The sequence below is a fragment of the Neovison vison genome, chromosome 4 (genome assembly GCF_020171115.1).
Source record: "Neovison vison isolate M4711 chromosome 4, ASM_NN_V1, whole genome shotgun sequence".
NCBI classification, from domain to species: Eukaryota; Metazoa; Chordata; class Mammalia; order Carnivora; family Mustelidae; genus Neogale; species Neogale vison.
In genome coordinates this window covers 177776766-177789308 of record NC_058094.1, presented here as the reverse complement: position 1 = coordinate 177789308, position 12543 = coordinate 177776766, and the positions used below count along the sequence as shown (strand labels likewise).

Below are 12543 nucleotides of genomic sequence, written 5' to 3'. Positions count from 1 at the left end.
GGAGAACTTCTTCCAGCTGTTCTCTTAGGTTGTCTACTCACGACAAATTCTCTTGGTCTTTTGTGCTTCTGAGAATTTGATTTGTCCTGAATTCCTGAAGGGTATTTTTCACTGGATAGAGAACTCGGAGTTAATGGATTTTTTCTTTCAGAGCTTGAAAAATATTTTGCCATTTCCTTCTGGCCCCCATGATTTCTGATTAGAAATTCCCTGTCATTCAAATCATCTTTCCCCTTAGGCAAGACTTTCCTTGTTGCTTTGAAGATTTTTTTTTTTTTTGTCTTCCGTTTTCTAAAGTTTAATTAAGTCTCTTGGCACAGAATTCTCTGGGTGGTTCCTTGGATTTACCTTTGAGTTCTTATTTCCTCTTGAATCTGTAGTTTTCTCTCTCGTCAAAGTCAGCAAGTTCTCAGCCATTATCTCTTTGAGACCTTCAGCTTCACGGCCTTTCTCCGTGTCCAGTGACACAAATGCTAGGTCTGGTACACTCCCACAAGCCCCGGAGGCTCTGCTCTTTCTCTTTCTCTAGCCCTCCCTAGTGTTCAGACTGAGGGGTCTCTATTGCTCTACCTTCCAGTGTGTGTTTGGTTTTCTTTTTTAAGATTTTATTTATTTATTTGACAGAGAGAGAGAGAGAGATCATAAGTAGACAGAGAGACAGGCAGAGAGAGAGGGAGAAACAGGCTCCCTGCCAAGCAGAGAGCCCGATGCAGGGCTTGATCCCAGCACCCTGAGATCATGACCTGGGCTGAAGGCAGAGGCTTAACCCACTGAGCCACCCAGGCGCCCTCCAGTGCGTGAATTCTTTATTCCTCCATTCTGCCACAGAATTCCAAATCCCAGTGCTTCATATTTTGTTCTATTTTCAGCTCTAAAATTCATTCATTCTATCATCTATTTGTTGAAACTTTGTATTTCTTTACTGAGGCTGTTTTTTCATTTGTTTCAAGCATGTTCATAGTTACTTATTGAAGCATTTTTAGCCTGGCTCTTTAAAATCTGTGAGAGAATTCTAACATCTCTGTCATCTCCATGTTGCCATCTATTAGTGGTCTTTCTCATTCAGAGGAGACCTTCCGGGCTTTTGGTATAATAAGTCATTTTCAATTGACTCTGGACATTTTCATATTATGAGACACTGGATCTTGAAACTTGTTTTCGCTGATTTTCTCCAATACTGCTCCAGCCTCATGTAGAGATAGACATCCAGGTGCTCCCTTGGCATTGGTTGATACCGAAGTGTGGGGAGCTCTTTACCATTACTGGGTATTCATGTTCCCCATGTGGTCTCCACCAATGCCAGTGCAGGTGACTTGGTTACCACTTGGCCATGGTCAAAGTTCTGACTCTCCAGCAGGATTCCTCTGACACTACCCCAGTGGGGTTAGTATGTTACTGGATGAGAAAGAAAGTCCAGGATTCTCATGGGGTCTCCACGGACACCACAAAGTGGGAGCTCTTTAGTGTCCAGGCAGGACAACAATCACAGCTCTCCAATTACCCAATCTCTGGCACCATCCCGGTGTGGGGGTAGGGGGTGCTGAGGCACCTGTTACAGACTTCTTTAAGATTTTATTTATTTGTCAGAGAAAGAGAGATAGACAGAAGGAAAGAGAGAGGGGGAGAAAGTGAACAAGCAGGGGGAGGGGCAGGCAAGAAGGGGCAGGGAGCCCAAAGTGGGACTTGACCCCAGGATCAGGACCTAAGCCAAAGGAAGATGCTTAACTGACTAAGCCACCTAGGCATCCCCAGACTGATTTTAAGTCTAGGCTTCCCACTCGGTCTTTGCTGGCATGAATGGGAGTAGGACACAGTTTCTTCTGTAGGTTTGGCTGAACTAGAGAGATTAGGTCTACAAGTTTTCTTACTATGCTTCTCCCTTCTTAAGAGAGATCAGGCTTTTACTGGGGCAAGTTATGTCTGTGCTCATTGGTGTTTCCAGGTTGCCAGTGTATCCAGTCCCATGTCTAGGTAAATTTCAGGTAACAATTTTATATAAAAATGCTTTAGCCCTACTTACTAAAAGGTATATGGAAAAGTATGTCTATTTCATCTTCCCAGAAGCAGAAGTTCCTTAATGTATCTTTAAAGAATGTTATCTATTACTTTAACATTAAAAATAAATAGTCATAAATACAATGGAATAAGATGCAATTCTTTAAAAAGTAGGCAATGCCTTTGTAGTAATACAAAATGAATGCCAAAGTACATTAAGTGACGAAAGCAAGGTGTAAGTGGTGTGTAAAAAAGGCTATCTGTGCAAAAGCAGAATGCAAGAGAACCCACCCATGGATTTGCTAATGCATGAACCAAGTATCGCTGGAATATTATACAAGAAACTCCTAATGGTAGATGCCTTTGGGGAGAAAAAAGTGGAAAATTAAGGAATAAGACAGCAGGATAAGAAGGAGGAGACTAACTTTTTGCATGATATGTTTTCAAAAGTGTCATGCTTTTAAAGAATAAATTTTATCTCAAAAAATAAGCAGGTGAGACATAGGAAAATCCTGTAGATGGCTAACAAGTTTTATCACTAAAATTAGAAAATGCTACATACAGTAATAGAAGAATTAATCATTCGGTAGGCTAGAACAGAACAGAGGATGAACTGTAGGAACTGGAATACAACCTAGTATGGATTAACTAAAGAACAACTTGGAAAATGTTGATTTTAGATTCTGGTATAATGACAGACTGGCAGCAAAAGATACTGTATCCTGGGATCAGCTCACCTTGGGGCACAGGCGCTCAGGTTGATTCCTCCAACCACAGCACCACCCCCCCTTGCCTAGATGAACTTATTCCCTTCATTTCGATGAGGAGACAACACGGGAGGCAAATACTGAAGAGTCAGAGTGGCACAGGGGAGAGTGCTGGCATGGGCTTCAGAGTTCGGGGCTGGAACCGGGTCCCCTCCCAGGGGACTGTGGAGTCTCAGGTAACTTGCTTGTTATCCGCCTGAACATCACTCTCAGGATGATAGTGAGAATGAAACAGGAATGTGTGAAGATTCGGCATAACTCCTGGTACCTAGCGATTACTCAGTAAATATTAATGGACTCTGATTAACAGACACTAAGTGGAGCCAGGACATTCCTCTCACAAATAGCCACTCCCCCTGATTAAAGAAAATTCTCCAGATAACTATGCAAGTAACACCTCAAAATGTCAGCGAAGGAAAGCTGCTGGGCCTGAAGTGATCTGACGAGCTATTAAATACAACTAATAAAGCAAATCTCTTAGCAAGTTTGTTATTTTAATACAATACTTGTTGTGTCTACAGTCATTTAATATCAAACTTGCTAAGTGACTAGAACATAATGATTCCAACCACTAAAAAGAAAATATAATTACGTGGTGTGAGAGAGGTGGTAGTTTTCACTACAATGACAGTATCACAATATATGAATGTCTGAAATTAACAAGTTGTATACCTTAAATCTACACAATATTAAATGTCAAATTAATTTCAACAACAAATAAATAATCCAAGTCTCTCCCCTTCATTGTCTAAATCTCAAAATTCCAGAGGAAGAAGCCAAAGAAATGCCTGAAGTGATCTTTCTATTCAAAAATAATTGAGGGGCACCTGGGTGGCTCAGTGGGTTAAGCCGCTGCCTTCGGCTCAGGTCATGATCTCAGGGTCCTGGGATCGAGTCCCGCATCGGGCTCTCTGCTCAGCAGGGGGCCTGCTTCCCTCTCTCTCTCTCTCTCTCTCTGCCTGCCTCTCCACCTACTTGTGATTTCTCTCTGTCAAATAAATAAATAAAATCTTTAAAAAAAATAAATAATTGAGAAACCTAGAAATATTTTTAAGGATATGCCTGAGAAAATCCCTATGTTCTATAAATGGACCACAGTGGCATACCTCTTTTGCCTGATTATAGGCTTGAAAGTGATTGAAAGAAACAAATACTAGTACATCCAAATGCAAATCAGCAATTATTTCTTTAATTTACTGAAATATATTTGAACCATTATTATACTAAAGTCATGATACAATCAACTGCTATGTTAGTGCTTGTGTATATTAACTGGGGACCAGGGAACATGCAAAAGTATATGCAGTGGGAAGAGAAGGGCATGTGGTGGGCATGTGGATATGACTGTATGAATATACTAGGCTGGAAATAATTTCAGAAAACATCTCCTAAAAATTACCAACTGAATTCATCATAAAAATCAATACAACGAATTCAGCTAAAAAGCCCCAGATAAAGCCTATTAAGCTAAAAATACATAATCATTGCAACATTCTGAGGCAACACTGATAACCAGGGCAAAGCTTGGGGCACCTGGGAGGCTCAGTAGGTTAAGGGTTTGCCTTCGGCTCAGGTCATGATTCCAGCATCCTGGGATTGAGCCCCGCATCGGGCTCCCTGCTGAGCGGAGAGCCTACTTCTCCCTCTGCCTTCCACTGCCCCTGCTTTTGCACTTTCTGTCTCTCTCTCTGACAAATAAATAAAATCTTTATTTTAGAAACAAAAGGCAAAACTCTTCAACATAAGAAAAGCAATTAAATGAACTTTTAGTTAATTAGTATTTTAATTTTAAGGAAGGCCCAAAGTCAAGGAGCTTCTAGGTTCTCTTCTAAAGAGAAATACCCAGAGAGGATGATGAAGAACTTCGAGGGCAGGTTATTAACGTCTCAACCCAGACACGGACATCAGAAGTAAGCCCCGGGGCACCTGGGGGATGCAGTCGGCTGGGGGTCTCACTCTTCGTTTCGGGCTTGGGGCATGATCTTGCAGTTGTGAGACCAAGGGGCCCGTGGTGGGCTCTGTACTTAGCGGGGAGTCTACTTGAGATTCTCTCTCTTCATCTCCCTCTGGCCCTCCCTCTGCTTGTGCGTGCACTCTCTCTAAAATAGATAAATCTTTAAAAATAAATAAATAAATAAGTAAGTAAGTAAAGGAGTAAGCTTTGCCCATTTTACTCTCAAAATGAATGGGACTTCAAAATACTCAATACCAAAATACAAATACTAAGCAAATACGTATGTTAGGAGCAAATGAATATTGTATTCCTCCTCGTTTGCAACTGTGCCAGGCTTTGGGAAGACAGAGGATAAATTCAGGACCTCTGGCATTGCCAAAGTAGTGACATCAGCTAAACCTCACCTCCTTCTCCAACCCCTGCGCTCTGAAAACCTGCCAGGTGTTCCCACCATGGGGAAATCCAGATTTAGCTACTCAGGTGCACCCGAGGATTCCCTGCACGGTGGGTCTCACACTCCTCTGCCAAGTTGCTCAGGAGAGCTAAGCCAAGGCACTGTAAGAGTTCTATTCCATCCAGATTCCTGGAATGCCCACCACGTGGGACAGACATCTTACAGGCTGTGGAGATGAGCTCAGGCTCTTACTCACCAGGGTCCTAGGTTCCTCCTACTTTTGCACAAAATAGCAGGACACATAACGACGGCCGCATCCTCTTGCCATTACTTCCACTCCCCAAAATCGGACTAGAGTTCAAAAGGATTAAGTCTGCGGACCTTGTCTTTAATAAGGCTAACTCACTGCACTTGTGCATTACACATAACCCATTATTTGACCAAATATAAGCACAACAGTGAAGAAATTCACATTCTGTATAAAAAAAAGAAGACAAGAGTGAAATCCTTTCTTTTCTTTTTTTGGTACCCAGACTTCACCGCTCTTGGCCGACAACTGAAATGAAGCTATTCTTATCCTAGAGCTGCAGGGAGCCTCCCAGGCAACTCCCTGGCCACTAACCGCTGGGAGTGGCAGAAAACAGAAGCACCTCCATCTGAAAGCTTCCCCTTATTTCCTTGAGCCTGAAATTATGAAACTACAAAGAACACTACAGAAGAAAGCAAAAATATGTGAGAGACAATATACATCTTCATAATATATGTAGTGAATAGGCTGAAATGGAATGTTCAAATAGACCAAAAAATTATCCAGTGATTCAGGAAAAGGACAAAATAAAACACACAAATTACAGAGACATCAGTGATACAGAAATGAGTTAATCTGAAAAGTTCCTTTTCAGTACACATAAGCCAGAAACAAATCCTGACTGAGTCCACTGTTACATTAGAAACAGCTGTCAATGTTCTCAACTTCTAAATACAAAAGCCCAAGTTCCAGTCCCTGATCTACCACTAGGTGAATGAGAGACTTCGGGCAAGTCATTTAACCTCTTTCATCCTAGAGAGATTCTACAAGGCAGAACCTATTACCACTCTGACCTTCTATCCTTTCTAGCTTTAAAATTATAAGGTTCTATGCAATGAAATGCAAAGGTATAATATTACCGTATTATTGTAATCAGAAGGGTCATAAGTGCTCTGTTTAAAAACTTCACATAGTTCCATAAATTCTTCCATCATCTCGTGGATTTGTCCATTTAAAATCGCTCCTTTGGTACCACCAAATTCAAGTCTTTCCAGCTTTTCAAATTCCAGTATGGTGACAAATATATCCTTGGTAAAAACACAGTATAATAAAAATCTTTTCCATGACCTCGAACAGGACGGGAGCAGTTTCAAGTTGCAAAGATGAAACACTTTCAAGTATTCAAAAAAAATGAGTGATTTAATGGACACTTACATGACAGAAAGTTATAAATGATTTAAATGAACAAAGTTACTGGTTTTAAAATCATATTCCCATTTTCACATTTCCTGAGAATTTTCCAGCAGTCCAGGCAACACCTACTTTAGCAGAGCCAAACGTATGATTCTATACTTTTACATCCTTCTAATCCTATCTCAGATCCCCAGGTCATATCTAAAATCCTATCTTCAGCTTCCATTTTGCAGTGAATTACCCCCCTTACTGAGAGGGGGCATAAGACTGTTAAGGAAAGGGGACCAGTCGCCCCTAGTTAGGCATTTAGCTCTTAGACTTTGAGAGGCATTCAGGCTGATTAAGGGATGGGAATTTTCAAAACACGCAGTTCTAATTTTGGATGAAATACAACAAATTTTATGATAACAAGAGAGTCCAAACTTGAAAGAGTTTTAAAAGAGCTGAAGGCACTGCCACTAGATCCCCTGCTTTAAAAAAACGCTTAGCCAGTTGGCTCCAACTACGTGTGTGAATGTTTGTACATGCATGTATTCACTGTTTGTTTTTAAAGTATCTGAAAAGCATTTACACACAGCACATATTTCCATGTTCTTTTTTTTACGATGGGCTTTAATATTTTTATAGTCCATATATTGATATTCTGAAAGATAGTGTGGCATTTTAGATAATCAAATGGGTTTTCCAGGTATAGTAGAGATTCTTGATTTACAATGGTCTTTCAAGAGCTTATTAAGTTAGAAGTCAAAGATCACTAATACATAAGAGAGTCTCACTTATGTTCAGTATACTAAAAAAATAAAAAATGAATTTTAAAAAGAAAAGAAAGAAAGAAATCAAAGTAAAGTTTATAAAAACAACCTTAACAGCACTGGCCTTGTCAGCACTTCATAATAATCCAGAAAGGAGACCTTCCTCTCTCCCATCCAAACAGAATAAACTGTTTGTATCTCCCAAATGATACAGAAAACAAGATTTTTTAACCCATCCACAATACAAATAAATCACAAGTCAATAAATACCTCTATTTTCATGAACCGGTCCAGAAATTTGTCAAATCTACAAAACACCAGTTGAGACTGGAAATCCCACGGTTTTAGCTCCTTGTTTCCCTTAAAATAGCTTGCCAATTCTTTTCTGTAGTCAAAAAAAGACTTTTTGAAAGTCTTTAAGATGTTAATGGCCACCTGAATCTTTTCCAAAGAGTCTTCAACTTCTCCTTTCAAAAGGTCTTCAGGTGAAAGATAAGCTATTGCCTAGGTTTTAATAAAAGGAAACTCTGATCAAAAATATGTTTTAAAAAAAAGTTTTTTTAGTGAAAACACCTGTTTCAATGGGTTTTTTTTAATGAATCTTTTTTTTTTTTAAAGATTGTGTTTATTTACTTAAGAGAAAGCATGTGGAGAGGCTCAGAGAGAGAGGTAGAGGTAGGCTCCCCGCTGAGCAAGAAGCCCAACATGGGGCTCAATTCCAGGACCCCAGGATCATGACCAGGCAGAAGGTAGACACACTTAACAGACTGAGCCACCCAGGTACCCCTCAATCTTTTGGGGTTTTTTTGCTTTTTAAGATTTTATTTGAGAGAGTGAGAAGCACTGGGGGGAGGTAGAGGGACAGAGGGAAAGGGACAAGAATACTCCACATTGAGCCTGGCCTGGGGTGGGATCTCATGATCCTGAGGTCATGACCTGAGCAGAAACCAAGAGTGAGACACGGAGTGGACTGAGCCACTCAGGTGCCCCTCAACGCATGTTTTAAATGATACATCCTTAGAATTGGGCTAGCAATGCTGTGAGACAAAAAATTCTAAAAATTCAGACACTGGGATTTCTTTCTTTCTTTCTTTTTTTTGACACTGGGATTTCAATGACATACTTGTATACATTAGAATTATCTACAGGAGACTGTACAATTTCCAAATACGCTTTCTAGCAATGACTAACTTTTTGCTAAGCTTTGCAGGTATGACAACTGTATAATGAGCATTTGCATGGGTATTCTCACTACAAATATACTGCTTAATTTTTCCTTCATATAAAGAAATACACAAACCAGAAGGGGAACTCTTGAAGACCATGGGCTTTAAAAAATACGGTCACCTTACCTGGTAGCAGTGGGTCATCTGTAAAGGTGAGAAAGAGCTCATATAGTTAAGGGTCACACCAGCAATTTTCTTATGGTAGCAAGAATCTCTTCTACTAACATTACAGGACATAAAATCTAGTGGAAATAATGCTACATAAATGAGTTTTAAGTAGAGGAAATGGAAAGGTAAGAGGGGTTTTTCAAAAGAAAGACTCGTGCAGGGGCACCTGGCTGGCTCAGTCAGTAGAGCACATGACCACTGATCTGAGGCAAAAGTTCAAGCCCCATGTTCAGCATGGAAACTAGTTATTTAATTAAAAAAAAAAAAAAAAAAAAAAAGACTCTAGTAGCTGATTCATGTACACTGGTCAATTTCCTCATAGGACAGTCACATCTAGGTACCTTCCAGACCTTCCCTACCCATATTTGTTAGGAATATTCAGAATTTCCCTCTTTAAGGACTTCAAGAAAATATAAATTCTATAGGTTCTTTTGTACACTATTTCTTCCCGAAGCATCTTCAACTCACATAAATCATAGGCTTAAATTTTGTTCCTTGAATGTGGTGGTTGCTTAGAAAGTTGTTACCTATCCCAGTGGAGTACGTAATGAAAGCCATTGAGTTCACCTACCAGATGGAAGGATTTTTTTCTAAATGTAGACATAGTATTCTTCCCCCATTAATGGTCACAGTTTTACATGTAATATAGACTGTGCCATAATTTGTAAGTAAGAAACTCATGTTTAGCTTCTAAAACCCCTATGGATTAGAATTCTTTGAGTTTGAGCTGTAGATCGCCCATCTGTGCTCTTCCTTCCCACTGTGACCGCCCAGAAGAGCGTACATGGCCTGTATGCTGCTAACACTGCCCAGAGAACACTGAAGGGAACCACCAGTAATCCCTTAGCAATGCGTGTTATAAAGGAGTCAACATTTTGGTACAAGCTAGGATTTCCAGAGACCTTTATCTTTATGTACACTTTATAAAAACTGTGCCCTGTGTCCTTTCAGGAAGCTTAAAAAAAAAAAAAAAATCTGTGGCAATGACTCAATTGCCTTCTCTGTTTCAGGAGCCCCCAGTGACTTAATTACCTGCATCTAACTTAACGTCCAGGCAAGCTGTTCTTATTTTCATTCTTATTCTTCCTGATGGACCTTCGCACAAATGACACAATCACAGCAATTAACCTCCCAAAGACAAGTGTATAGTACTCATAGTACTAAATACCCTAAGAAAATCTAGTCTATATCATTTCAATAGGCAGCAGGGTGTGTGAGGTAAAAATGATCAGCAGGAGGCAGTTATGATCCAGTTAGGGGCTACTAACTGCTTTTGTGATATTACCTAAATTATCTCAGAGGATCTGAGTTTCCTCATCTATGAAAGGAGCGAGATGAATTAAGTGAACCTCAAAATTCCTTTTAGCTCTTAAACTCTGAATTCTTTTCTGCTTCCTACAGCAACACTCTGGAGCACACCCGACCATGAGTACCTATTCTCTCATACTCAAGGATCTCAGCACACACCAAAAACCCATGGGATTTAGGATGAACTGGTCCCCACTCAGAGACCTTATACACTAAAATACTGCTAACCAATTTATCAATAAGCCAATTAATCAATTATTAATTAAGCAATTTATCTGCAAGACTATGTTAGCTGGGTGCCTGTCTTTCAGCTGCTTTTTTAAAATGTGCTTTTATGGATTCTTATTTTTGCTCAAACACGACATCTCTTTTCCAAGCTGACCTCTCACACTTAAAACTTTTCTTCACCTAGGATCTTTTTTGACAAAGATTTTATTTTATTTTATTTGACCAAGAGAGAAAGAGACAGAGCAAAAGCAGGGTGGAACATCAGAGGTCAAGAGAGAAGCAGACTCCCAACTGAGCAGGGAGCCTGATGTGGGGCTCCATCCCAGGACCCTAAGATCATGACCTGAGCCAAAGGCAGATGCTTAACAGACTGGGCCACCCGGGCACGCCTCTTCATCGAGGATCTTTAAGAACAATATCGACAAAAGAGATACCGAGCCATGAAACAGACAGAGTGGTGGGCCTAGAGTAGTAATGAGGTACAAAAAATAGGGAATAGAGTCAGGTTACCAGAGAAAAGAAGCAAGCCATTAAAAAAAAAAAAAAAAAAAGTCGCCATTATCAAAACTCCAGTGTGCCATCAACTGAGGTGGCCAGGTGGCCAGATGAAGAGATGATGCCTTTTTATAAATCCAGCCTAAATGATGTTAATGGCCACTGTTAGAAAACAAGGGAAGAGAAACATATTTACCTCTAAAATAAAAAGGATCTGAAATTGGAATGCATAGAAAGATCGGTCATAGAATGAAAATGAATGGAACCAACCAGGAATAACAGCAAATGGTGGAGACCATAGTCATCTAGACAGCACATGACCTTTCCAAAGGGGTACCCAAAGCTCCTATAACAGACTGTGCCAATGGCCATGACACAGCCAGTGCTGTGAGATCTCTAACTTTTCAGTGGAGGGTAGAATGCCGAAATTTAAGTGAGACCTCCTCAATTTAAACAATACTTTTCTAAAATTTTAAAATACCACAGAAATTAAAACTATTTGCATTGATGTATTAGCCAAATACATATGATAGAATGCCAAGTTATTACCTCTGATGTTTAACACAGCAAGGGTTCAAATGTTTCATAAACACTTAAAGGTCAATAGATTCAAAGTATATACAAAGTATATTCAAAGTATATACAAAGTACATGAAAGCTACATTATGAAATTATAAAAAACACAAAATATGTAATGACATAAATTGTGCAAGGTACTGGGGTGCCTGGGTGGTTCAGTGGGTTAAAGCCTCTGCCTTCGGCTCAGGTCATGATCTCAGGGTCCTGGGATCGAGTCCCACATCGGGCTCTCTGCTCAGCGGGGAGCCTACTTCCTCCTCTCTCTCTCTCTGCCTGCCTCTCTGCCTACTTGTGATCTCTGTCTGCCAAATAAATAAAATCTTAAAAAAAAAAAAATTGTGCAAGGTACAAATCAAACAAGATGGTACCACTATATACCCAATAAATTGCCCCAATTTTTTAAAAAATTGTAGTGCTCAGGGTGCCTGGGTGGATCACTTGGTTAAGCATCTGCCTGCAGCTCAGGTCATGATCTGGGTTCCTGGGATGGAGTCCACATTGTCCTCCCTGCTCAGAGGGGAGTCTGCTTCTCCCTCTGCCCCTCACCCTACTCATGCTCACTCATTCTTGCTCTCAAATAAATAAAATCTTAAAAAAAAAGGTAATGTTCAAAGCTGGTGAATTATAATAAAATGTTTTACATATTGGTAATAGCAATGTAATTGATACAACGTTTAAAAAAATTTGTAAATATCAAAAATTATTCAAGGGTCATGAAAACATTGCACCCTTTGATCATTACCAGGAATTTATATTAAACCGATGACCCAAGTTAAGGAAAAAGGGACTCTCATATAAAGTCATTTTCTGCATATTGTGTATAACAGAGGAGACTGGAAGCAGCCTAAATATCCAACAATAAAATAATTTTTTAAGGAGCTAATAAAAAAATAATTACATGTGTGATAAAATGCATAAATACAAGTAAGTTTTGAGAATATGAAATATAAAAAAGGCTGAATTTTGTGGTGATCGATGTGCAGGACTATTTCTATTATTATAAATTGTATGCAATGAAAATATTTTACAATTATCATTAGTATACCACATATTACATTATTATTAAAAATCAAAGCTGTTATTTTAAAATATGGGGCCTAGTGTAATGGCTAAGAAACTGTGCCACTTTAAAAAATGGGGTGACCTTAGGAAAGCTATTTGTCTTCTCTTGAGTTCAAGGGATTTTTTAAAATTATAAAACAAATTACTAATAGCATCTCTATGTCACAGCATTGA

At 39.5% G+C, this 12543-nt stretch overlaps 1 protein-coding gene across 1 annotated transcript in view; it reads right to left on the bottom strand.

Moving 5' to 3' along the window:
- Window positions 1-12543, bottom strand: part of DNAH11 (dynein axonemal heavy chain 11) — a 324415-nt gene that overhangs the window by 286338 nt on the left and 25534 nt on the right. The window contains exons 7-8 of the mRNA XM_044246194.1: window positions 7574-7807; window positions 6278-6445 (exon numbers count right to left, since the gene is read on the bottom strand). Of these exons, the coding sequence (XP_044102129.1) occupies window positions 6278-6445; window positions 7574-7807 (402 nt within the window). The remainder of the gene's footprint in view (window positions 1-6277; window positions 6446-7573; window positions 7808-12543) is intronic.